At 37.4% G+C, this 27928-nt stretch overlaps 1 protein-coding gene and 1 pseudogene across 2 annotated transcripts; both read left to right on the top strand.

Annotated features, from left to right (window-relative positions):
• Nucleotides 1-840: 840 nt before the first annotated feature.
• Nucleotides 841-25195, top strand: LOC103710411 (structural maintenance of chromosomes protein). 2 transcript variants are annotated; one of them, XM_008796109.6, is made up of 18 exons: nt 841-1293; nt 2447-2662; nt 6677-6772; nt 8269-8321; nt 10851-10947; nt 12253-12326; nt 13263-13383; nt 15619-15729; nt 16944-17020; nt 20433-20499; nt 20581-20646; nt 21498-21605; nt 21753-21883; nt 22105-22171; nt 22312-22379; nt 22475-22568; nt 24377-24447; nt 24599-25195. In XM_008796109.6, exons 1-18 carry the CDS (start codon nt 1144-1146, stop codon nt 25008-25010), a joined length of 2079 nt encoding a protein of 692 aa, XP_008794331.3. In that variant the 5' UTR covers nt 841-1143; the 3' UTR covers nt 25011-25195. The 2 variants fall into 2 exon arrangements, with proteins under 2 accessions (XP_008794331.3, XP_026661982.3); XM_026806181.4 differs by having other exon boundaries at nt 858-1293; nt 8244-8321.
• Nucleotides 25196-26527: 1332 nt separating this feature from the next.
• LOC103711225 (putative membrane-associated kinase regulator 4 pseudogene) lies at nt 26528-27792 on the top strand (annotated as a pseudogene).
• Nucleotides 27793-27928: the final 136 nt, after the last annotated feature.

Raw genomic sequence — 27928 nt, 5'->3', positions numbered from 1 at the left:
AAAGAGATCGATGTGGTGCTGCAAGCTTGGAAGTCTGAAAAGATTATTATACTACACTTTTGCAAGCATAAAAGTGCTAGAAATGTGGTGACGATTCTACTAGGAAGCAACACTGCATTCATATGCCTCGGCATTGCATTGATGTGTATAAATTAGCAACAAACTTCTCTGTCGTATATATAATATAGTTTTAGATAGTATTACTTTTTTCCATGGTTATTCTTTTTATAATGACATAATAAGGACTTTTGGCCTTTGTCTATGACGGCCTCATGACTAGCTGATAATTGCAAATTTGGTGCTCATTAGTTTTCTAGCGGATCCCTCAGGTGAATGAAGTGTTGATACATAGAGCTACGCAGTTATGAGATGCAACTAAAAATAGATTATTTAGAAAGGAAAAATTTGGTGGCATTGTGTCCCTCAACCTATCTAGGAACCTGGGGTACATATTGACATGTTGTTACATCTGAGCAAGTAGGAGGATGCAGGATATGACATCAATGCTTTTATTTAGAAGCGCAAATGGGTCGGATTGAGTCATGAGTGATTCCGTCTTGTTCAGATTCTAATTTTAAACCTAGACACAACCTAATAGAAGATCGGATCGGGTCGGATCAGGTATACCGCTATAATTTTTGATCCAACGGGTCATTTCATTTGGATCGGGCTCATGTATAAAATTTTTTGGACCTTCTAATTTGTCAGATAAGAAAGAGCTTAGGCCTGGGCCCACAAGGCCCATTATCCATTGTGGCTTCCTATCAGGGTGGTGGGCCGGTGCGCGGGAGGGGAGCATCATCATCACATGATAATCGATCCAGGATTGAATAGGCGATTATGTTAACCCGCGGAGCAGCGTAAGCGGGCCGCAAGAGCCTGGCCTGGACTGCCGGTGCAATGTCCATCTCTCCAGCGGCACCCACTGGTTATATCTAGACTCCCGGATTCCACGGCGGGTCTCCCTCCCTCACCGCCATGCGGGCCCGCTGACTCCTTCTCCCTCGTCTCCCCCAATCCCCCCACCCCCACGCAATCCCTTCTCTTCTATTCCCCTCTCTCGGTCTCTTTTCCTCACCTTTCCCTGCTCTCCTCCTCTTCTTCGTCTTTATCTGAACCCTAGGTTACGGATTCTGCTCGTCAATGTCGTGGCTGAGATCGGCTGTCAACAAAGCCGTCGAGGTCGGCGGAAAGAACAACCTCACCCGCACCGTCAAGAACTATGCCGACACCGTCGTCCACCACGCCGGCCAGGCTGTCGTCGGCGGCGCCAAGATTATCCAAGACCGCATGGTAATCTCCTTTCCAACTCCTTCTTCTCCTATTTTATTCCCGAGTGGACCAAGAATTCAATGATTCTTGATTCTGACGATGGAAAAAAAAGGGGAATTTGATGGTTCTTGAAACGATGAATTGCGTGAGCGCCGAAGAACTGGCAATCAGGGTGCACAAAGGGGAAAAAACAAACGATCCTGTTAAATCTTCTTTATTCTTTCTGTCTTAGCCACGGTTCTGGCTTGTGGTTTAATCTTTGTTCTTGGATGGACTTTTCCTGTCCTTTTGCAACAAATCTCCACTTTGGTTTAGAAAATTTGGGTCTTGTAAGTAATCAAGATAGAAGGAATATTCTTGATATAAAGGAATGTTAGGACTTAAGAGGCTAAGAGTGACAAGAAGATGGTGCCAGGAGCCGGAGTTAGATTCGAGACTTCAGAGCAGTTGTGGGGCCTAGATGAATTATTCTGTTCTTTAAGGCTTAAGTTTTGCTTCAAAAAACCTTGTTTTATGATTGCTGAGTGGGCTTTGACGGGTAGCCTGCATGCATAGATTAGATCACATGCTTTACCAGAAAATAAGCTTTGGAAATATACCAATAATCTTTGGAAGTTTGGTCCTACTAGAGAGTTCTTGGATGCACTTTCTTGTTGCTGCTTAGAGCCATAGTTTTCTTCCACTTCTTGTAAGTTTTTTCCCCCTCACTTGGCAGGAGTTTTAGATTTCAGAATCTATGTAAACATACCAAATAACCTGTGAAAATCGGTCAGCCTTTTCATTAGTTTAAGCTAGGCTCCAAGTGTATTGTTTATGCTTTTATTAGCAGAAGTCTATGTCAAGCTTTCAAATGCCAGAATCTGTCACTTAACTCCATCTTTAAACAAACATATAAAAAAGGCACGTATGCAATGGCAAGCATGCTGCTTTGACATCCTAAGTTTCATGTCCATTTGCCTTAAAAAGTGTTAATAAAGTGTTCAGTGCCGTGTCTTCTGTACCAGAGTTCTGTACTGGAATTATATGAAAGACAATCATTTCTCCCAAGCCATTCACAAGAATAGGCAAATATAGGGAAGATATCAAAATGTCAATTTCATATTACACTCTTATCATGTTTTAGATTTTCAGAACCCATGTGTATTGGCTCATGTAACTTTCATATTTTTTTAAGGGAATGCGGAATTACAAAAGCTTCAAGCATACTGTGAAAAGATTGGAAGAAGTTGCGGTAACTTGCAGAGGAGAAGAGAGAGTCCAGCTATTAAGGAGATGGTTGGTCGCACTCAAAGAAATTGAGAGATTATCTGGAGGTTCAGTGGATGATAAGACTCCTGAGCAGCCTACATCATCCGACGAGCCCAATTTGTCTCCTAGAAATGCTTCTTCGGTGAGTATATCAATTGCTTTTTGGTTGGCATTTCATGTTCTGATTTTCTATCATGTCAAATAAATAAGGTAACCTCTTGTTTTATTGGTTTGACTGTTCTTAAAGAAGGTTTGCTTGCTAGACTTTATATCTGTTGATTTTTAACTTACTTGCTCGCTGTCAAAAAAGCAAGAAATTTTCTGTGAATGCATCACTATTTCTGGTAAGACCGAACCTGATGATGAAAATTTATGACTGTAGTTAGCTGTATAGTTAAATTATCTAATTTGCACTAGATGAATGTCAAACTAGATATTCCATTTGTCTCAGTTGTTAGAATGACTAATAATGTTTGTGGTAAAACAAGTAGTCTTTTATATATCTGTAAAATGTCACTATATGGTGTAATAGATGCAATATGTTGAGAGTGCTTATAATGTTAAAGAAAGTTCAAAGAACATATCCAAACATGCTCACCATATGATTTCCCTAGGATGTATTCATGAAAACATTGGTCTAAATTTCCTTAGACCAGGTAACTTGTGTGGATCACCCACAAAAATAAAACCAATGAAATATGGTAAATATATTGGAAAAAAAGGAAAAAGGCAAACTAAAAAGGATTTCCTTTGTGTTTTCATATGTATCACTCATATTTTTCATTTGTTATTTTCAGTTTTGATGTGATCATTTTCCACGATATTGTATTCATATTTCTTCAAATTGCAATGATGCTATTGACAATCTAGAATTCAAGACAAACTGACCTTTCTTGAAGGGAAAACATGACTGCCTAAATCTTGGTAGTGGCAAGTGAATCTACTGAGCCTGACATTCAATGTATCTTGTTTGTGATGCACAGCAATGTCATGCCATGCAATTTAGCTGATAAATAGTGGTAAGTTATAATTTGTTGAAAGACTGAAGAATTAATTAATAAGAAAATTAAAAGAAAATAAGGGAAGTAGTTGAATTCAATTTAATATTTCTCTACCTTTTTTTAGCCTTCTAATAACAAGGGCACAACCCTCTCTTTCCAGAAGTTGTCTTGGTGGGAAATCAAAACTATCCCATATCATGACAATGTCAAGATGTGAGAGATATAAAAAGTTTCAAGTTTTGATTGGCCATAGGTTGATCCATAAGCCAATGTTATCAATATGGGAGCAGGATTTAGGTTAGATTCAACTAAGCATATCGTTATTTATAATTGTTGTTAGCTTGGCCATTAGAATGCTAGGTGTAGGATGGGCAAGTTTGAACATGTATTCAATGTGATAAGATGAGGTGAGATGATGTAGTTGGATTCACTCTCTTAACGTGCTTGGTGAAGAATGTGATTGCTGACTAATATGGTAAATTTTCTTTGCATGCTGTGGATAGTTGAAATCACCATTTTTTGAAAATTTTGATGGAAGAATATCTTTTGGTGCAGTTGGATTCAATCTTAAATGATGGGGCAAATCTTAATTTTGATGTTGACTTTGTGGGGCCCTTGCAATCATGGAATGGTGCTTGCAAATGCCAGTTAGGATGTTTGGCTAGTATTTTCTAGCTGTAAGGAGGAAAGCTATATGAAACAAAGGCCCGTGTCTCAAATGAGGGGCATTGCTTTTTAGTCATGATTCAATACTGCATCTTAACCTCATTGCTGAGGGTTATTTCAAGAACATCATCCATTTGGGTGTTGGGAAGTAATGCATATTGGAGGTTCCTCCTCTTAGGGGCATTTGGTATGGGGTGATCATCCCAAGATTAAGGATGATGTGGGTGAAGGTGATGAGATCAACATGTTTCATTGCACCATAAAGATCCTACATGGCAGTGATCTCAAATCACCCCCACTCCTTAAATCACCGCTCAACTAGTGATGGGATACCCATCCTTGAGGTCGGAAATCCAAGATTACCCCAGAGCAGTGATCTTGGGCTGAAATTTGAGGACAAAAATACTCCTTGATCTAATAAAAAAATTGGTATATAAATATACTATTAATATATTATATCAATATTATATATGATATGATATTATATTAATATTATATATTATATTCATGATATATATATTTATTATTGTCATATTATTATTCAATGTTAATTTTAAATTATAGTATAAATATATTATTGTAATTTACATTTATATAATAAAATTATTTAATATATTACTTCTATTTGCCTTCTTTTCTAACCACAATAAATATTAGTATTAAAAAATAATATATTATAAGTACAAATAAAAATATTAATTCTATAATAATTATTAATATATCTTTATAGGATTAATAATTTATAGGACTAATAAATATATTTTTATGGAATATATTAATATTTTATTATAATATATTTGATATGATTAATAAATATATTTTTGTGGAATATATCAGGGATAGTATTGGTATTATATGGTTAGTAATCTTATATTCCCATGGAATGCCATATATGTTACTTAAAATTTTTATTTACTGGAACATAGCATACCAAACGTGGTGATCTTAGATTATTGGGATGAGATTGCCCTAGGACAAAGATCACCAGTGATCTAAGATCACCTTGGAGATCTCATTTGGGTCACCAAACGCCACCTTAGGGCTTGTTTGGCATATCATTTTGGTTTTTTTCATTTTTGTTTCTTTGGAAATTACTGAAATATCACATGGAGATTGATTTTGAAGGCAGCATTTGGCAAAACTTCCCTCTTTTTTGTTTTCACTTTTTTTGGGGGGGGGGGGTGGGTGGGTGGGAGGGGGAGCCATTAGCCTTTTCCTCCAAAAGCACTCGAGATTTTACAAACAATTTGAACAAACAAAAAAGGCTTCATCATACATGTTGTTTAGTCTAATTCACTTTTCTTCTTGGTTTTTAAGAACAAAAAGATAAAACAGGAGCAATACCATATGGGCCCCTTGTAATTATATTTAGATATTGCATTTAGGCTGGATGATTTAACTGACATGATGCTAACATATGACAAATACTTGGCTGAAAAATGTAATGAAGTTGGATTATTTGTATGCAAGAACATCTTTTTTCCTTCTGCATCATGGTATGTGTTTGACCTCATGCAGAAAGGTTAACTTCTGTGCCTGCGTCCTTAACTGGTAACTATGCATGCACAGTTGATATTGGATAAAATTAGTAGCAATAATTATTATGTACTGCATCTTATTCTTGTTCAACAATTACACAATGCATAAGTGAATAACTAGAAACCTCTCCTTTGAACTTTATTTCAAACTGCATCATTTTTATTTTTTGTTAAACTTTCTAAAAATTTTTTTCCTACATGTGCATACATTTCTGGTGTTTCATCTTGGATCTGAAGAAAACAGTGGTTCTTAAAATGTAGTATTTGACACTTTGCTGGTTGGAGCTGTGAATTCAGCAAAGCTCATTTTCTTCTCTTAAGTTTCAATACTTTCACCAGAAGTTTTCGACATTGATTTGACCTTGGCTATTTCAATACTTTAGACACTAATTGGAACATATTTATCTGGAATGCAATTTTCATCTTTTCATTATTAATGTATATAATTTGTTATTTTCATTTTCCTCCTCCCTTATTTTTTTGGAGTTTACAATATCCTCCTGTTCCCTTTCTTCATGTATTTTGCAATTCGTGCCTTGTGCATGTAATGTGTTATTGTCCAGCTTGACACACAAACTTGATGTGATCTGTAAGATCCTTTTGTCAATGATGCATTCACTTCCCTAATTCTCTTGTTTCTTAATGTGGATAATTTATATCTGTTGAAAAAAATGTCTAGAGTTATGCATTATATCAATAACGTACTGTAAGTTTATATGTAGAAATAATATAGTGAAGCATGAATACAACCTTCATAAACTATGTGTCTTCTTTTCTGTCTCCTCTCCTAATATTGATAGATTAAATTAACATTTTTTATTAGATTTGATCTAATATGAAAAGTTTACTGAATGTTGAATGAAAGTTGTTGCTCTTAGCATTTGTTGGTTTAGGATAACTATTTTGATGTTTCAAAGTTGCTTGCCTGTTGCTTTGTTTTGTTATGAACAGATTTTGTTTTTTGATTCTGATATGTGGGGCGAGCCCATGAATTTCCGTGACGTGTTTCTTCATAGTCAAGCTCTTGAAGGCATCACATTGTCCATGGTGAGTTTTTCCACATTTTCTTTTTTATGTTGAGTTTAATTCTTAGTCGAATGTAAAAAATAGGTTTATGGGATGCATATTTTTTCTGTCTCCAAAATCAATTAAAAGGGATGTTTCAGATAGCTATGTACGCTTATGAGAAAACTCATAGATTGACTGTATATCTGTTAGTTGTTTGTAGTATGGACTTTTGGGTGCATCATTTTACTTCTTATCTTATGACCACTGTACGTTATCTTTCAAGTTAGACAACATATGCGATCTTTTAAATTACTTTCTTCATGAGTGGGACAAAAGATATGATCTTTAGAATTCAACATTTGTATTGATATGGTGGAATTGGAGTTTACTTGATTTTTTTTTGTAGTTGTTCTTTCCTATCAATCTAGCTGACAAATGGATGCATGAAAACTGGAGCTCAATCTGGGCAACGCATGGGCATTCAAAATTACATGCGGACCTTCTGTTAAAATGAGTGGCAGAACATCACCAAGTCGGTTGGTTAGAAGAAAGTGGTTCCTGTCAACCAATCTGTCATAGCTGGATTTTTCTCCGTCAAGAGAGTTGAAATCTACCGTAAAGTCCTTATCATTTTTGTGTGTGATGAGAGAGGTATTGCCATAGCTTAAGGTGTTCTGCTGTGCTCAGGATGGTCGGGTGCATGCTTTAGTTCCCATCAACTATTTCAATGTTGTAATCCTACATAAAAGAAAGGGTTCTCTAGAGATCAGGATTAAAGATGAGAGGAGGAAAGGCAGTTGGGCACAAGTGCCAAGATTGGGTACATTTGTTGTGAGTGTAGGATTTTCTAGATTTTCATAGTCCCCAACTAAAAAAACAGAATCGATCCAATTTAATCTTCTAAACTGATTAAATTTGGACATATAATTCTTCTGTCTCTGATGAAGTAGCCTGAGACCGAGTATTAAGATTTTTTTTTTAAAAAAAAAACACTAGGAAACTTTAAGATGATAATTTGGGAATTCTCCTTATTAAATTCTAGTCTGGTCAATGTGGACAGGACACCTGCAGTAGCAATTGCACCTGGAGGTTTAGGGTTATTTGGAGATTCAGTAATTAAAATAGTAGATGGTTTTTCGAGTTGAGCATGGTAAAATGGACAAGTCCTGATAAGTCTTGCTTTATCTTTGTCAGATCCATTTCTTGCACTCATTTTTTCTTCAATCATCTATTTATCACATAATTGAGCTACTTGCATCATTTACTTTATAACCTAAAGCTGTCTTTTTGGCCATGGCATTTTCAAACTTCAAATGCTCCATTTACCTTGATCATATGGACTAAGTCATGCTAGTGGCTTATCATAATCAATTGTCTGCTTAGTGGAAATAATGTTTTTCAGTATATTCTGAAGCGACGACCTTTAGTTGCTCTGATCTAAGTTTCACATTTTTTCTGATTGCATTTTATGTTGGGGATTGTTCTTTCTGATCATGGAAGTTAACCGCAGGTTAACTCTCTTTTCTATGACTCAGATTCTGGAAGCTCCGAATGAGGAAGAAGTTTCTTTGCTCTTGGAAATTTTTGGGTGAGTCTACCTACTGTATTAGTTTTCTTAATATGCTATGATTAACATTATGCTTATACTCAGTGTTTGTCGTACCGCCTTAAATTGCCTGATTTGAGGTGTACCATACCGTACCAGATTAGAATCAGTACTAAAACACTATTCGGGCGAGCCTTATGCCGGCCTATACCGAGGCGAATTGAGGTGCGCACCAATCTGTACCGCCCAACTGTTGTAAAAAGTGAGAAAAATGGCTCGAGAGCTATCTTGGTTGGAGGGCATTCCATATTGTACTGATACATACTATACCGAATCAGTAATGTGCCGGTACCATACCCAGTATTGAGATTGCAGACCTTACTTATTATTTCTATTCTATATAAGTTAGATTAATATTTTTTGGCAACCGATATGGTCCGAATGTTGTGTTGGTTAACAATGTCATGATAATGGTGTGTCGATTTATGCACAAGTAGATTCGCTGACTACACATTGTTAAAATGATGCTGTTAGAATGAGAAATCTGTTTATTATTTATATTTTGAACATGATATAGAAAATGCAGATAAAAAGAACTTAATATAACAATTGATTCCTATATATAATATATATGTGGCAATTGGAGTTCAGGGTTTTGATTGCATACTGAGAAGTGAACACTTGGAATTGTGAATTTAAATAACCTCTGGTCCTCTTCAAGCTATCATGCGCTATAGCCATCACTTATAGTGTAATTCGAGAAGCCTATCTCTGAAGCTCCAATGTGCAAAGCTAAATTTATGACTTTGAATAGCAAGAATTAGGTGGAGTCATGCTTACAATTGATGTCACTTTGGCTGCACCACAAACACTCTTGAGATCTGGATTCGTAATATAAAGTATTCATGGAACTTGACCCTTTCTTTTCCTGTCTTCTTTGTTTGAATGACCTTGTTTTATAGTTGTTTTCTTCTACTCTTAAAACTTTAGAAGCATTTTATATTCACATCTACTAAAATATTTCGCATCCCTGTTAGTCTTGTTTGAGACCAATGGCTATAAATAAGGTTTTCTTTCTCCTCTCTTAAACTATGGTAACTTATTTCTTTCTAATATATGTACAAGTTATCTATCCCTTCCCCCTTCCCTTGAAAATATGGAAAGAAGAAAAACAAGCTGTTTTATACAGGGTCTAGGGAGTGTTAGATGTACGCAGCCTTACTGCTGTATGTAGAGAGACCGTTTCCATGTTTTGAACCTATGAATCCATTCACGAGGCTGTTTTACAGTATAATAATTATTTTTACCGATTTATGATGTATGTAGTAGGAACTTCATCACTTGTCCTTCTATGCATTATTTCCTTTGGTAATGAACAAAATGACAATTCATAATATTTGTTGTCTCATATGGTTCAGATTACTCTATTGTGCATTATGTATAGGTTAGAACTGGGTCAAGCTAGGTCTAGTTCTCATGCTGCCTAGGCCTGCACAGAAAAAAAATTGAGCTTTGGGCCATGTCAGGGATCGAAAAAGTTTTCTAGGCTCTAGCCTTAAGCTGACCTCGCCTGAAGCACATGAGCCCAACCCGGTGAGATCGACCTGGTTGAGATCTATCGGTTGAAAGGCTTGGCCCAGCCCAAATCCCAAGCACTAACGCCCTTTATCAAAGAAAAATGAAGTGGCCTCCATTGCCTCCTCCTGCGTCTTCTGTCCTCTAGCCTCTTTCCCACTAGGTTCGTGCAAATGAGAGAGGGGGGAGGAGGGAGGCGAGAGGGAGAGAGAGAGAGAGAGAGAGCACAAGGAAGAGGGGAGAGAGATCGAGAGAGAGGCCAAGGGAAGAGAGAGATGGGGAGATTGATAGGGGTTAGGAGATGGGCTAGGTCAGGTTGGGCCCTAAGTTGGACTTCGGGCCTAGCTTGAACCAGGTCTATTTTTTATTTGGGCTTTGTACCCAAGCCCAAACTCGACCTGAACCTCTTAGGCTCAGGTCCAGAACTGGACCCGAAGCCTGCTAGGCTTGATAGACATTGAGTCAGGCTGAGTCATTTCCAATCCTAATTATGTATGGATCTTGGGAGGTAGTGTCTATTTGTTAGTTTTATTTTTTGTCTTTGCCATTCGGTGTTGTATCCTTTTCTCATTTTCTGAATGTGAAAATGACAGGACTAAAATTTTCTTTATGATATGTGCTCTATCTACGTTGTTTTAATTAGTTTATTCCATAATGTTTGTATCTTATTTTCGAATTTTCCTCACATCTTCAGATGAAGATTGATGCTAATATGTAGCCTCTGCTATTTCTGAAAATAATGTAGTTGTACCAGCATAGTCATTTTTTAATCATTTTATTACAGAAGTTAAGTGAAACTTAGAGGCTACCTTCTGAAGTTTATTACTTCACTGAGGTTTGGCGGGTGACTTAACCATTCTGTGGTTTGGAGGATCCCTAAATACTCCAACTGTTAGCCAAAAGTTGTCCAAAACTGCAGACACTGCATTTTCTTTTATGTCTGTTATGTTGGTTTGATGATTTTGTATCTAAGTTTTTTCGGTTGATTACTTGCAGACTCTGTTTTACAGGAGGGAAGGAAGTCCATAATGCAATTATGAGTAGTATACAGGATCTAGCAAAAGCATTCTCAAGTTACCAAGATGAAGTATTGGTATATCTCTTACCCAATTATTTCCTTTTTATCTTTCATGTATGTATATATGTGTTTATGTACGTACAAATGTATGTATACATGTAGTTATGTACGTATGTGGGTATGTATTTTCGTACATATGTAGGTACCTTGCGTACACATGTAGGTATATATGTATGTATGTACCTGTGTATGTATGTGTATACATATGTGCCTACGTACATATGTATGTAGGTGTGTGTGTGTGTGTGTGTGTGTGTGTGTATATATATTTACCTATATACCTATATACATGCATCTTGCGTACCTAATACCTACATACCTATGTATGTGTATACTACATACCTAATAAAAGCATTCTCAAGTTACCAAGATGAAGTATTGGTTTATCTCTTACCCAATTATTTCCTTTTTATCTTTCATGTATGTATATATGCGTGTATGTATGTACAAATGTACGTATATGGGTATTTTTTACGTACGTATATAGGTACCATGTATGTACGTACATGTGTAGGTATATATGTATGGATGTACTTGTGCATGTATTTGTGTATGTATGTACCTATGTACATATGTATGTAGGCATATATACACACACACACACACACACACACACCTATACACGTGTATACTACAGACCTAATACCTATGTACGTAGGTACTATATCCCTAATACCTATGTATGTATGTACCTTGTATGCAACTATGTAGGTAGTACATATGTATGTACACACTTGGTACCTAGGTACATTTATGTACATTCCTAGGTACGTACATATGTATGCATGCATGTATGTATGTATAGATTTTGCGTCATTTAAAATCCTCTTCATGCATCAATTATCATATGAAACCATAGTTGCTAGTTTGTGGTACTAATACAAAAGTACCTTCTGCTGACATCTTGAAATAAATATAGTTAATATTTGTTCGAGAGGTTTTGCATCATTCCAAATCCTCTTACTTTGTCTTTTAGCGTCTGTACCATTATGAGTTACAGCTAAACCATGATCCTTTGTCTTTTAGTGTCTGTACAAGCAAGTATGATTGTCAAATAGCTGCTTAGTCTCACGTGAGAACTTGACTTGTTTCGCAGTGATGGTTTTACGTTTAGTCCTTCATTTAATGCTATTGGTTTTAGTGACCTTTAGTTATGATGTCTTCATCTTCACAGGGATGATTTGACAAATATCGATTTTCTTTTGTGTTTGCTTCTAGAGATATTGTACAAGATGATACATTGCTTTAAAGTGGACAATTTTGTAAGCATCTCCATAGTGGTATAAATGTATGTTTCTTGTGATGTGATTATTGTTTCAGGTAAAACGAGAAGAGTTGCTTCAGTTTGCTCAAGGTGCTATTTCAGGACTTAAAGTAAATGCTGAGCAATCAAGGTCATCAAATAAACTTTGTTTTATGGTTCCTTTATGTTTTTTCTCTGAGCAAAAGAAGGTGGCCATCCACTTGTTTCATTTCTGTGGTGTGAAGGAAGCAAAAATCCAAGATCCGTAAGAACAGGATCTATGGTTAGACGCCTGGTGCTTTAGTCTGATAATGCCCTAGTTTGTACTTTTGTCCAGAATTGCAGTCATTGGTTGTTACCTTAACTTGTAGAGGCTGTATTTCATCTTTTTATCTTTCTTTCCAGTTTTCTGTACATTTGCTGAAGAAAATCACTATGAGGTTGATGTTCGGAAATCCGACTAATAGAGTTGATATATATATATATATATATATATATATATATATATATATATATATATATATATATATATATATATATATGTTGTTATTTACATGCTATTCTTTGAGTTTGTGATGTCGCATTATTATACATTTGGATATTGTTCATTGTTAAGCATGACTACTCAGTGGTGAAAATTATTGGAGAATGTGTTGATCTTTTAGATTTTGATATAGTTATACCTTTTGAGGTGATCTTGTGACATAAGCAAAGTATGATTTAATCATGGATAATGTATAGCTGGAAAGGTATTGATAATCCATACTATTTTGAAGATTTTGTATTGATTATATGATTTTTCTCACTAGTTTTTGTCTGTTATATTTTCTTCAAATTTCCTTGCCAGTATATCAAACTAGATGCAAAATAGTTGCTTTTCATAATATGGGAATATATCAAGAACTAGGGGCGGGGAAAAGAAATGATTGTAAGAGTATATATGATCCATTGCACAAATTACATGATTCTAGCTGTTATCACTATATTATGTGCATTTCTTTTCATCATTTTTTTCTAGATTAGAAAGTCTGGAAACTTTGTTGTCTTGATAGGATAGATTGACTGAGCCACATATTTTTGATTGCAGACTAGATGCTGAAGTCTCAATGCTACGGAAAAGGATAGACAAAGCGGAAGCATTGCAGGCCCTGTCAGTTGAGGATCATGATAGCGCATCATCTGAAAAGACTCCTCTTCCTACTGTGGAGGTATGCCTAATGTAAAAAGTTCTCTCTTTCTATTTTATTTTTTTGGCTGAAGAGGAATTTCTAGTCAAGGAAGGCGGTATTGTCCTGGATCACTTGGTTTGGGTTGTATCGAGCCTACCGGGGTGGACCGACATAGTTTCGCCTCTTAGTTCGAGAAAACAGTGAGGAGGGGGGAGAGAGGCTGAGAGAGGGAGAGAAGGCTTTCGACCCCCTCTCCTCTGGCTGCTGCATAACAGGGGCGGAGCCCTTCAATCATTGCTGACTTCACTTAAAAAAATTTCAAAAAAAGGGGGGCCAAAGCTCCTATTTCGTTTCGAAACGGGGCCTTTGCTCCTGTTACACAGTGGCTGAAGGAGACAAAACAAGGGCTCTGCCTCTGTTATGCAGCGGCTAGAGGAGAGGGGGTTCGAAAGCCCTCTCCCTTCCTCCCTCCCTCTATCCTCTCTCTCTCTCTCGCCCCCTCTCTTTCCTTCTCTCTCTCTCCTTCCCTCTTCAACTCCCTTTTGTCACCTTCCCTCTCTGGCTCCCTTTTGTTGGTACGCCACGAGTCGGCATGGCATAATATTGCACCACACATACCGCCAGGCAACCGATATAGGTCCTGGTACCGGTTCCGCCAACTTTGTTTTTAGTGGTTTGGAACGTTGATGGAATGCTTGCAAATCAGCATGAAAAATTATGGAACAGGAAATGAATTTATTTTTTCTTGAACTACCATTTTTGTAATGGTCATGTCCTTTTAGGATGTAGGTTATTTGCTTTTCAGTTATAATGCTTATAACATAATTAAACATCATATATTTTTGCATGTTTTTTTTTCTGATATCTAGTCTACCTCCTATTTATGAAATGGATGGGAGAATTAAAAGCATCATTACTATGTTTTATTCATGCATGAATTTATATAAATTTATTTGAAATACAATTGTATAATAACTCAGATTTATTTAGATAGATGTCCACACCTCCCTTTTGCATCCACCATGCTTTCATTTTTTAATTTTATTAAAAGTTCTCAAGTCATGCTATATGGATCGGTTTTAAATATAAAATATTAAGATGATCCCACATAGTACATTTCTTGAGGGACTAGTAAATGATGAAAAATCATGTGACATGCTTACATCATTCCCTCTGCACTTTATGAGCACCCATGAGTCCAAATTTCATTTTTCTTAACACCCTGCCACTTCTGTTTGGTCACACCCATCGGCCTTTCCAATCATGCACGATTTGCAAACTTCTGATCGCTACTTTTGTTATCAGTCTTAATGAGTTTGCTTATGCAACTCTGCCATAATGTTCCAGAGTATAGTAATTATGTGCAGTTTAGACTTCCATGAGAAGCTTCCACGGAAGTTTCAAGTTTCTCATAGTGGCAAATGAATAATCGTATGCCATGTTTTCATGATACCCACTGTGGTATTGTCTGCCAATAAATTATTTGTTCGCTTATTTGATGACTGATTCTGCAGTATCAATTTCTTTATCTAGATATATATTTTGTCATGATGTTTACAGGTTCTTTTTGCCCGATACTTTTATGGATTGGTTGCTAAATTAAATTGTTTATCAATGAAGCACAAATTAACACTGTTAAGATTTGCTGTTGAAGAAATTATGTAAGTTGTAATGCGGGCTATTGCAACAATAAGGAATATTCACTTTGATAATAATAATCAACCCAAGTGATAAGAATGTTTTATGGTATGGGTTACTCAACTTGCAAAGGAAGTGGATGCCAATAAGATTAGTATTCTTAGTTGATGATGTTGAGGCGCCTGTATAGCAAGTTCGCAAGGACATGGCCAAACATCGGTGAAATGGGCTTGAAAGAGCATAATAGCTGCCTTTTAACTTGTTTCAGTCATTTAGTTTAGGAATATTATCAGGATCAGGATATTACTTTTATTGGGACAAATGACTTACTAGGATTAGCAAAGCTGGTCTCAGATATTTGAAGCAAGCTTTGCTGGACTTGGGGCTTAGTCAGTGGCAAACATTTGCTTAATTCTATTGAGAGTTTAAGTTGTAAATAATGTTTCTACTAGAGGTGTGATTCCACTCTTGATTGTTTAAAACATCAAATTAATTCAAATTAACCATGCCTTTTTGTGTCCTATATTTATTGCTGTGTTAATCCATTACCTTCTTACTTTATCTTGACTGTTGCCAATAAATTGCTTGGATTTTTTATGAACCATTCATGTTCAAGTTTCTGATTTGATTTTGTAGGCTCTAAAAGCAGCACTGGCAGAAGTTCGCCTATGCTTTAGACTGGAAGCGCTCTTACTAAAGAAGAAATCCATAAACAGTGGGGACTCACTAGAAATTCATTCTCAAAAGGCATGCTCATGGTTTCTGTTTTCATGTTTGATCATTGAAAATTGAATTATGGAAAACTATGTACTTTTTGTGTTGATGCTATTTTTCAATATTTAGGCCATGTAGTATAATGTGCTTTTGTCTTTCAGTTTGGCAACCTAGATGTATGCAATAATGGTGTATGGAATCTGTCAAACAGGGGAAAAAAACACTTTTCAAGAACCTTATATCACAGTGATAGTTATGTCCCAAAATTCTCCTGATTTCACTAGCTTTACCTTGCATAATTATGTATTGTGATCCTTTCTACAGGGTCCTTCCACCTGTATATTCTAAGGGTGGGAAGGCTAATTCTCCATTTCTTTCACCACCTTTTAAAATAAAAATTGGCAACATAGGTTTCTTCGGAAACTAGGATTTTAGTTAAAATTTTGGCACCTTTGTATTCTGCCTCTTTTAGTTCCATGCAAACGATTCTTACAATGCTGTTTGGGCTTTATTTAACCTTTGATCATCTAGATATTTCATATTTGTGCCTTGGACTGAAAGCGGCATTCCAGGGGTACTTGGAATGAGTGCATGTGTTCAGAGCATCAACCTCCAAAAAAACATGACAAAGGGACATTTTCTTGCAATAAAATGAACAAATATATACTTTTATGAGTTTTCCATGACGTAAGCAAGATATTCATTTATGTGTGCCCTACCATGTCCGGGAGCCTAAAAGCCCTGGTACTTTGAAATTTAAAATATTAAATGTTCAAGTGGCAGTTGCTATAAAATGCTGTAACTGTCATTAGGTACATTGATGCTGAAGATGACTGTCATATCATAATAAATGATCATTTATTTTGTAGTAACTGTTCTTGTGATAGATGCGTAACATATTCAGCTGCACGATAAGTGTTGGAAACTTTCTTTATGTTTGAGGATGCACATTCTCCTTTCTCTTGCAATTTATCTTTTTTTTTTGGGTGCAATTTATCTTTGACTTTCACATGTAAAAACTTTCTTCTTGAAAACTCTTCCTACATTTTTTTTTGATTTTATGAATCTTCTTTTGTTTATTTCATGCGAATTAGTCATAATATTTTGTTCTTAAATCAATCATCACAAAGACTAGATCGTATTATCATCGCAAAGATTAGATCTGTATTCTTTAATCGCATATTCCAATTAGCGAGATACACTTTCTAATTTCCTTTTCCAATATTATCTGTGTAAACAAATGACAGGTTGATAAGTTGAAGGTTCTAGAAGAATCACTTGCCAACTCTTGCTCCAAGGCAGAAAAACGAATACTAGATCAAAGGTCGTAAGTAGTTCTTTTATTCTTTTCATTATCCTTTTGTGATCTATTAATTGAATTATAAGCTTGCATTCTCTTGGATGTTATCTGTACCATTATTTCTTGATGGATACTTCATGGATAACATTAATATGATAAATTTACTTTCTCATGCATGGGAGAGTATGTTGAGGATTCAGTCAAGGTCAAAATTCCATTTTGAACTTTGATATTACACATATGATGTAGTCTTAACTAATGAATCTCAGATAATATTTCAGAAATAGTTGTACCGAGAGAAAGTACATGGCTTGGAACTTCATATGACATTTCTGTGTAGTCAAGGATGCAACTATAATTGGGGAACAAAAGCCTTGCTAAATGGATTTTCTTAAGTATCATGGTTTCATTATCTGAAGGATGTACTGAGATGTTCCAATCAGCAACTACATATGGTGAATGATGGGGGGTTGTGTGGGCAATCATCAAATAACATTGCTTTGCTGAGTGGCATGAGATCGGATATGCGAGATTTATCCTGCACTTCTAAGGCTATTAACATGCCAAATCCAGTAAGTTCTGTCACAGGAATCTATCCAGAAGAGGAAATGGTCTGCTGCTCTGCAAGATGGAAATTTGTGTTCAGGAACCTATGATTTTGGTCTCCATTGTGTGGTGATAACAAATAAGCAGCGAGACTCATCTTTGGTAGTATTTGTCATTGATGCAAGCTAAGGAAGGCAGTACCGACCCGAACCTCTCGGTTCGTAGTATACAGAGCTATACAGGAGGCGGACTTAGTCCACCCCTCAGTTCAAGAAATCAGCGATAGGGGGAGAGGAAGAGAGAGAAGCCGAGCGAGGGAGAGAGGGCTTTCGAGTCCCCTCACCTCTGGCCACTGCATAACAGTGGCTCTGCCCCTGTTTCGTTCTGGAAAAAAAAAGGGAGAGGATGTTCGAAAGCCCTCCTCTCTCTCTCCCTCTCTCTCCCCCTCACCCCTTCTCCCTCTCCCTTTCTTCCTTCCTCTCTCTCTCTCTCTCTCTCTTCCTCTCTTTCCTTCTCTCTCCCCTTCCCTCTGTGGCTCCCCTTTGTTGGTAGGCCACAAATCGGTACGACATGGTACTAGCAACTGATACGGGTTCCACCGATCTTGATGCAAGCTAGTTCTCAAGTGAAAGCTGTAATTTGATAAAACCCACCTATAATTGACAGTTTCATCAGGAAGTACTAACAACAAAAGAGAAATTGGTGTATGAGAGAGAAGGCAGCAGTTCCCACTAAAGGGCTGTTCTCGGGAGATCTGTAAACTAGACCAAGCTGATATAGATAATATTGATGGTTATTGTTAGCTGCAGCCTGCTGGAAGTTGTGGTGAGAAACAAAGAAGTTATAAAAAAACTTTTCATATGGATGGTTTACAGAACGGGATTGCTAAATTGATGAGAAGAATCATATTGTCATGGATGACTCATGTTATTCCTCAGTTATTTTTTTGTTGGAATAGCCTAGCAGACTTTGTTTTCCTGTTCGCTTTGTTTTTATTGTTTTTTTTTTGTTGTATGCATTTCTTGTACCTCTTGCATGTCCTTTCATATCTGTTTGATTTTTATCCTTTGATCATGTATTTTTCAGAATATGTTTTCTTTAGAGTTTTACTTGAAATAAGGAACCCCCAAAAGGAAATATTAACGAAATCATGTGTATAGATCTTAGTTACCTGAAGTGGAAGCAGATCTCTCTCTCAAAAAAAGGTGTAAGTAAATGCTTAGGAAGTGGGTGCAGGGACTGAGTTTTCATAGAGATTCTGAAGTGGGTTCAGCACTCTAACTAGAAGTTTTCTGTTATTAAGTTATACAACACGAATTACACTAAATGATTACGAGGTATTAAGATCTAATAGGATTCGCGTATGACCCAATATGATTTTGTCATCGAAGTTTAAATCCAAAATTGGATCCATATCCAACAAAGATATGTAGTTACTAGCAACAGCACCAAGTTATTGGGTGCTCATTCACCCTTGGCCTTTTTTTTTTCTCTGAAGTGTTTATACCTTGAATTTTTTATGCCTTATCACCATTATTTTGCAACTTTTTTTCCGAAAATTTAAAAAGGTACATTTCCTCCTAAACGATAGTCTGTTTCTTTCTTCTCATAATTTGTAGGTATTCAATCTTTTTTTTTTTGTGTCGCTCATTATGTGTCGGAAGGGACTGATAACCAACAAATGCTGAAAACTGACTCTCTTGAAATCCTATGTCATATCCCAGTGAAGGGGAAAGTAATCTGCTATTCTTAATTCATGCAAACCAAGCACATTATCAGTGAGAGAGAGCTCCTTCTTGCACTTGAGCCAAAATTACATTCTTGGTTGAGAGGCGAACCTAGTGCCTGCTTGAACTCTAGGCAGTGAAGTATCATCTGTTCTCCGGCAGTCATCTTCACTCTAAGACACCTATAACCTATCTGTCATAAATGAGACATGCTGAGTGCATTCCAAGGTCGCAACTTTCCAGAGATAATGACAAACAAAGCAGATATGGAGTGGCCTAAATATTTAACAATGTTGAAGTTATTTTCTTCTCTCTTGTGGTGAACTTCTTGCAGCTAGACCAAGCAAATTGATGGGAGCATTTTATCTTTCATTCACCATACTATGCACACGTGATCAGAATGATTCTTTATCAAACTACCATGTATTGCATTGTATATTGCATACTGGAGAACAGGTGCAAAATTAAATTAGTTATTAATCTTAGCACCCAGCCATAAGATTAAAATGCTTGTTTGTTATTTCCTCCTGTTGCATATTTCAAATGAAATAATTTTTCCCCCTTCTAGGTGGTAAGCTACCCCATAACTTATTGTAACCAAATGCCCAAGTACTTAAAAGAAATATCTTTCAAAAATGTATGGGCTGAGAAATCAAGATGATTATCAAGGATGGGACTGCTGGTCTGTGCTGACTCTGTCTTGCCATGTGCAGCAGCGCTGACACTAAGCATGCATATATGCCACGATACCTTACATATCACAGGCTATCAATCCATTCTGGTCAGCATAGCATCCTTCTTATTCTTATTATACCTGAAATGGTCACATGCAGACATTGTATGATATTCTACCTGTACTTCACCATGTCAGTCACCACCATGTATATGGGGGCAGGGGTAATTGACATGGGAGATAAACAGATGTCAATGATCTAGCATTTGTATGGCTGTTTCAGTAAAAATTTCTAATTGTTCATCAAGGAGATGCTTTGTGTATCATAGGCATTTCAAATATGTTATGCTCACCTTCTCTGACCTATTTGTTTCCAAAAACTCTTGAATTTTACCAATCATTGTTGCTCTTTGAAAATTCTGTAATTGCCATACCTTCCTATGTAAACAAATTACGAATTCACTAATGCTTTCATCTATATTTAAAGCAGGCATCAGAAAGAGGAGGCTCTCAACTTTCGTGTGGCCAAAGCCAATGAAGTTAGTGAGATGGAGAAGGTAAATCGGTGGCAGGATAGTCAAGACTTTGTTACATGTGAATCTGCTAGTATCATTAATAACTTTTGTCATTGAAATCAGGAATTGGTCACTGAGATTGCTGGTCTGGAGAAGCAAAGAGATGAGCTAGAGGCTGCATTGAAGAAAGTATTGAACCCCAACACCGCACCCCCCCCCCCCCCCCCCCCCCCCCCGAACCCAAACACACACACAAAAAAAAAAAAAAGAAAAAACTGATGGAAAAAGATCATGTTCTCACTTTTTGAAAGATTTTAATCCTGAGGTTCTTCTTAGATTTTTATTTTACCTTTTGGATGTGCTTTAGTTGCAAGCTTGCAACCGACGCAATACTGCATATGTAGGTTACTAGATCAATCATAATTGTTTTGCGCCATATATTGTTAAAGGTGAGAAATCCTGGGCAGTGTTCATGCTTTGATCTTACTAATACAAATTATACCAAGTAGGAGATTAAATATGAGGCATTCAAAGTGACAGCACTACAAACTTCCTTCTCCTTTGCAATTTTAGATTTGCTTATTGTCTGATAATATGCAACGCTTCCTCTTATTCTTTGATGTATATTATGGAATCATCTCTCCTACAATTTCAGGTTATATTTTAATTATATATGTGGCTTATTGGTTAATATGGGTCAAAAATTGGATCATTTTTTTCCCTATTGTATGATCACCTTCTAGTTCTTCAATATTCTCATGTGGGTCTCGTTTATTTTTTAAGAAGGATCGGAAAAGCAACATGTAACACCAACGTTCTTATCTTGAGGGAGACTGTGTGCAATTATGAATGTGTATAGTAAGAACACAAGGAGCAACTTTGATATTTATATACTTATGGTCTTGCAACTTTAATAGTCAAGTCTAATTACTCAAATTAATTTTTATGGAGCTAGATCTGAATGCAGTTTATAATTCTACTGATGTATATCAGAAATTTCATCTATTGTTTTGTGGTTTAAACTGAATTATGCAATGCAGGTTAATATTTCTTTGTCGGCTGCTGTCGCACGCCTTAACAAGACCAGGGAGGAGAGAGACCAGTTTGATGAAGCAAGCAATCAGATTGTTGTACATTTGAAAGCCAAGGTTTCAGACCCCTCTCTGATCTCAGTTCTTTTCTCAGCATAGAAATATCTGGGAAGAATAATGTTGAATCATATCATTTTAAAGATCTGAGGAATCTTCAAATAGATCTGAGATTTGCCGGTCCCTTAATAGTTCTATAAATTACAGGAGGATGAGCTTTCAAGATCTGTTGCTTCGTGCAAAGTGGAATCTGATATTGTCCATACATGGATCAATTTCTTGGAGGATACCTGGCGGCTCCAGTCCTTTTATGCTGAACTGAAGGAGAAGCAGACCAAGTATGTAGTTCTGTTTATAGGCCCATAACTATTTACCTGTTCAACCATTTTGAATGCTTTCTGTTTTTTTTTTTTCTTTCTTTCTGGGCAAAACTCATTAAAGTGCTTTGTACCATGGAAAGAGAGAGGATTATCATGATCCAGATTTTTATTTAGTTTCATGCTTGATTGCTGGTGAATCTTCAAAAATTGATATATCTTTTCATGAATCTTTCCTAAAGTGATGAGTTGGAGAAATATGGAAACTGTTTTTTGAAGTTGATCAAGTATCACCTTTCTGCATGCAAGGTATTTCTCTTGCCACTTGTTTACCTTGAATTTTTCAAATATACATATATGCATGGAAGGTCATCCCTTCACGTCACTGCTGATCTATTCTCTTTTTGTCATTATTATTTTTGTTGGCTGTACTCTTTTTTCTGACATAGGAAGAACTGAGGCCTTCTATAAATCGTATTAGGACATTTGTGGATAATCTGAAAAGATTCAACGAAAGGTAGTACGCTTATCTATTTGTCATTTAGGATTTTTTTGAAGTAAATTTTTTAACTTCTCCATTGCTTAAGTGCTTCTTTCATATATTTTTGCAAGTCCGGAGATGACTGAGAGCATAGATAGCGACATATCTAAAGAATCTAACCCACGGAAATTTCTGGAAGAGGAATATTTGGAAGTTGAGACAAAGGTATGCATCTATATCTGCTTTCATATGTTAGAAAATATAAAACAATGGTTGTTGAATGCGTATGAAATTTGTACCTAAAACATTTCATGCTGAAATTTGTGCTTGACTACAGGCAATTGTAGTGCCAAAGCTTTATTTTTGTTGTCAAAATGTAGTCATACTAATATAATATTATGTAGCAGGCTGTGTAGCTTCACATTAGGCCTTCTGCAGTTTTCTAGACCTGATTATTGAGTCAAACTTGGTTAATTGTGTCAATTGGATATGGGTGTGAGATGTCCATCAGCATTTCTTCCTTTCTGTCCATCTCTTCTATCTTTTGAAAATAAATTAATTACTAGCCAAATGATCATGAGAGAGAGATTGACAGAAAAAAATGTGATAGCTGCAAACTATGGTTTCTCTCAATGGAATATGGAATGGTTTAGAGATGCTTGATTGAAGACGTGTGTGGAATAGGATGGCAGTTTTACTCACAGTTAATAGAACCGGACATCCACCTGGCCAAGGGACTGGGTCGCTGGTCTGATCACCTAGTCAACAACCAGTTGGAGTGTGTTTATGTGTGTATTACCAAAATGATTGCAGACAGAGTTGATATTGTATGAAAAAAATACTAGTTGGTAACATTTTAAAATTTGAAATATTAAAAGTTGTGCATAACACATTTGCCATTCATATCTTTAAATATCGCAAATTACAAAAACTAGTAAATAAGGATGATTGGTGTCACACAAATTGTGTGAAAGAGATTGATATATGCATAGCACAACACACAAGACAGAAATAGTTACAAAACAATGAGTAGTCATTTGTGTAACTGGTCATCCATCAATCTTACGAAATAATGGAAAAAAATATTCATATTAAATAAAGGAAAATCATCAAAGACCATATAGATAATAGATGTAGAGAGGGTGAAAGGATGCGAAGGGATGCTTCTCTCTCTCTCCGTCTGTTTGTGTGTTTTGGGGGGGGTGGGGGGTGGTTGGGGGATTTGCTATGGCTAGGCATGGGAGAGGGTGAAAGGGTGCTTATGCGGGAATCGTGCTATGACTGTAAGGCCACAAAGGGGGAGGGAAGGGGAGAGAGAGGATGGGGATACTATTGGAGCATGGGGAGCAGAAATTTGGCTGGTGAAGACGGGGGGTGCTTGGAGCCCCTATCTTGTGGCCATCAGAACTGGTAGTCGTCGTTGTCAGAGCCTGAGAGCAGATGAATGGAACTATAGAATGCTAGAGAGAAGGATGAGGGGTCAAGGTAATAGGATTAACTTCTAGTTTTTTTTTTTTTTTTTTTAATATTATTCCATCAATTTATTAAATTGTCCAAAAGTTTTGAGCTTAACAAGGTCTGCAATCAAGGGCAGAAATGTCTTTCTTGTGCAGTTGAAGAACTAGATAAAAACCTGCTGAGTCACTTGGGTTTAGTCGCTCCAATTACATGTTGGTTCTTCTAGGGGAATCAGACCCACCAGAAGTCCAGTTCAGGGGTTTTCCAATCTAATTGGCTGGACTGGTTTTATTCTCATAACACTGGTTTTTAAGCATGGAGGCAGTTGCGAGGGCTAGATTTTTGAAGCAGGTGCAGTACCCAAAGATTTTGATAAGCTTTCAAGATTTAGACTTTACATGTAGATTGTCTGCCATGTAAAATTTTGATCAAAGTGTATGTTAAGTATAGAAACTTAGAAATGGTTGTGTTTGTACCATTTCTTTGGCTATTTTAAGGATCTTGATGAAGTTGCTGACAACTAGTTTGTTTTTGTTGATGTTGAATATTGCCATTCTCATGGCTTATTTTCTCAGATTATAGCGGCCTTCAGTGTGGTTGATCACATGAAGGAGCTGCTTTATGCTGAACAAGGGAACACATCGAGGTATTGCTTTCCAACATCTAAGCTTTCCCTCCTTTGTTACGACCATGGCATTATTCTTAGGAATCTTAGCATTACATGTGGCTCATACCTGTTGTCATAAGTTCATTCTTTTTCCTGAACATTGTGGAAATCATGGTCATTGTGTATGCAGGAAAGATGATCCTGAGGCCAAAGAATTATTTGATTTTGTTGAGAAAATGAGAGCAGAATTTGAATCCATTGAGAGGCCAATACTAGAGATTGAGACTCCTAAAGAAACGTTGACACCATCTGAAGAGAGATCACAAAAAGGTCCATCTGATGATACTACACAATCTAATTCACCTAAATCCAAAGGGGTTGAGTCTCCCAAATCAACCTCTAATTCTAAATCCAAAGGGGTTGAATCTCCCAAGTCACCGCAAGCAGCAGCTGAACGCATGGATCCAGAATCAGAACTGGCAAAACTGGAGCTAGAATTTGGAAAAGTCAGCAAAGACTATTCAACTGATGAGATTGGTGGCTGGGAGTTTGATGAGCTTGAACAGGAACTCAGGTCAGGTATTTCAGAATCCAAAAAATAGACTTGAATTTGTATTCTCTGAAATAACAGCCATGGAGGAGCCACTCTATATACGACAGTGAATTGTTATGTAGTATGCTCTGGGAAACATGAATTGTAAATTTACCTTTCGGGTATATATTCTTTTTTCAACACAATCTGTATCTATCTGGATAATCTAGATACTGCAACTGTGTTTTTTCACCATTCGCAGTTGCACTCTATACTCGCATTTTTTTTGTAAGCATTCTGCTGACCATACCTTTAGTAGGTGCGTATGTAAATAATGGGTGTCAAATTACTGTTGAGTTTCATTGAAGGATTTCTGGCCTAGAGGCGATGATCCCAGGTGGTGATGCCAAAATCCAGTTGTCTCTAGTTGTGTGGAATACTGATCCAAACTGTATCTCGTGTGGAATACAATCATAGTCCACCAGATTTAGGAACGTGTTGAGAGAGGGGAACCCAGTGTATGAGCCATTGATGAGGAGGGGTTGGGTGGGTAGTCTTTGCGGAGGGCTTTGGATGTTTTGTTAGTAGACCTTGAAGGAGATTTTAAATAGAAAATTTACTTTAGCAGAAATTTTTCCAAGTGGAAAAGGATTCAGGAACTATGAGGTTCATTGAAGATAAGATGTCGTGAATATGATGGACTTAGGCTGTATAGGGGTTTCTGTTCTTCAAATTTAAATGCCTTCTTAGGAGAATTCTTATAGATCTTGTCGGATCCAGCAGGATGGCTTGGAGACAGGGATGCGAAGGAGGGGAGAGAGTGGAAGAGGGGGGGTGCATATGTAAAGAAATATCTCGAGAAGTTTTTTTGAGTCCCCAAGGTCGTTTTCTTCTTCTTTTTTTTTTTTTTATTAATCTCACCTGGATCAAGCCGCGACCCTCTTGCACCATGTGCTCCGTATCACTTGGAATCCGACAAGATTTTGCCAAACATGTCCTCAGAAACCTGGAGGGTGGAGAATTTTTTTAATAAAAAAAATGGGGTAAAAAAATTAGCTCTAGCCAAAGTAACCTGAGTAACCTGTTGCCAATTATTTACCATTTGCTTTGCTGGTCCATTCATTCTATCAGGGGCCACACGAGGTATGTTACTGCGATCTTTTTCAAGTTCCGTTCCCATTTTGTCTTCAACCATCGAGTTAGCCTTTTTTTTTTTTACTTAGCCGTGGTAATATTACCATCTCAATCAGTTTTTCTTTACTTCATTGTATCGCATAAAACTCTTTCAATTCCTCATACTTGACATGCTCACAGTACGTGCTTGACTCTCGTTGTTCCCTAGTTCAAAATCTGAGGCTCAAACTACGGAACAATCAGAAAACGATGCCAATTGAAGTACCATTACTAAATGAACATGTTTAACTCGGAACACAACATTTAGTGGAAGGTTAAGGGACACAAGTTTATAGAAGGACGAAATATGGGTCATATGAAAAAGGGTGGGGGGACCGATAAGATGGATGGCTCCCCTTTAAAATTCCCTGCATTTGTTATCTTGGATGACAGCCCTTCCATAATTCTTTCTTATTTGGCTCTATTCCTACTAAAGGATGCCCTCCTCCTCCCACTTCTTTCCCACCATCAAGCAAGCGCTGATAACATTGATGGGAGAAGAGGGAGGAGATAGCACCGAACCGAGACGCTGCAATTGTTAGTTTGGCCATCACAACACTGGAATGGCAAAGAGCCTTCCCCCCTGCGACCACTTAGTAGAAGAAGACTACATAGACATGGATACCGGCTCCGCCACCTTCTTGTGCTACACCATTTCCTCTCCTCCACATTCTAAAGAATTTGAATTCCAAATGTCTGCCAACCCAAGAGATAGAGAGAGCACCACCTTCCCTGCCGATGAGCTCTTCTACAAAGGAAAGCTCCTCCCTCTACATCTCCCGCCTCGCCTCCAAATGGTTCGGAAGCTCCTCCAGAGCTCCACCTCCCCACCCCATGGAAAGCCTCCAGATGCCTTTGAAGAGAAGATGGCCACAACTCCATGCACTGCCGCAAGCACTCCGTCTGAGAAATGCTGCAGCATCTCTCCTGCCACTTCTTGCCATGTTAGCGGAGAGCTCAATTCAGAGGGCAGCTTGTCCGAATGCTCTATCGGGCTCGTTCAATCGAATCCAAAGAAGTCTTGGTCCAAGAGGCTCAAGTTGATCGGGCAGTCATCTCTGGGTCTCAAGCTGAAGGCATCGCGAGCTTACCTCAAGTCTTTCTTCGCCAAATCAGACTGCTCGGATGAGTCCAAGGAGTGCTCAAATGGCTACGCGAAGGCAGGGAAAAAGAAACCATTCGGCCAAATTCAGAGGGAGAGATGCTACCTAGTGGGAGACAAGGGTGCTGCTACTCTCATGAGGAGCATTGATGGCGGGAAGCAAAATGAAGAAGAGTGGAGTCATAGGAAGTCTTTTTCTGGTATCATTAAATGGAATTCGACAGCCAAATCTTCATCTGCATCTTCATCATGCTCTTCCTCCTTTTCGAATGCAAGTTCAAATGGATACCACCTGCAGCCACAGATTCTGAAGAGGAGCAGCAGCGTTAATTCGGAGGTGGAGAGCTCGATCCAAGGAGCAATAGCCTACTGCAGGAAGTCCCAGCAGCTAGCATGCGCGAGAAAGAGTGCAAGTGATGTCTGCTCCTAGGATTGCTGCAGCTTGTGAGACTCGAGAGAGACTTGGCCTTTCCGGGGATGATGAGGATAAGATCAGTACTTAATGTATGTGATTTTTGGGAGTTCTTCTTTTCCTACTTTCTGAGAATCTGATTTTGCTAGCTTTTGAGGATTTGGTTGTGCTTCACTTCCGCTGGAAATGGCCACGGATTCTAGGCTTAATCGTGCATCTCAAGATGAAAAGCTTCATTCAAATCCAAACTTCACTCGCGGAATTGAGGCTCGGCCCCGTTTGTTTAGCAATCAAAGCTTCC

This window comes from Phoenix dactylifera, chromosome 8 (genome assembly GCF_051530095.1).
Source record: "Phoenix dactylifera cultivar Ajwa chromosome 8, Ajwa_hap1_PhDact_Kaust_v1.1, whole genome shotgun sequence".
Lineage (NCBI taxonomy): Eukaryota > Viridiplantae > Streptophyta > Magnoliopsida > Arecales > Arecaceae > Phoenix > Phoenix dactylifera.
This window is presented reverse-complemented; position numbering and strand designations above follow the sequence as displayed.

What these genes read in the sequence shown, in the direction of transcription:
- LOC103710411 (XM_008796109.6), top strand. Translation starts at nt 1,144, where the DNA reads ATGTCGTGGCTGAGATCGGCTGTCAACAAAGCCGTCGAGGTCGGCGGA. An exon ending in TAGAGGCTGCATTGAAGAAA is followed by an intron (nt 20,647 to 21,497) that starts GTATTGAACCCC and finishes TATGCAATGCAG; the next exon opens with GTTAATATTTCTTTGTCGGC. An exon ending in TTGTACATTTGAAAGCCAAG is followed by an intron (nt 21,606 to 21,752) that starts GTTTCAGACCCC and finishes TATAAATTACAG; the next exon opens with GAGGATGAGCTTTCAAGATC.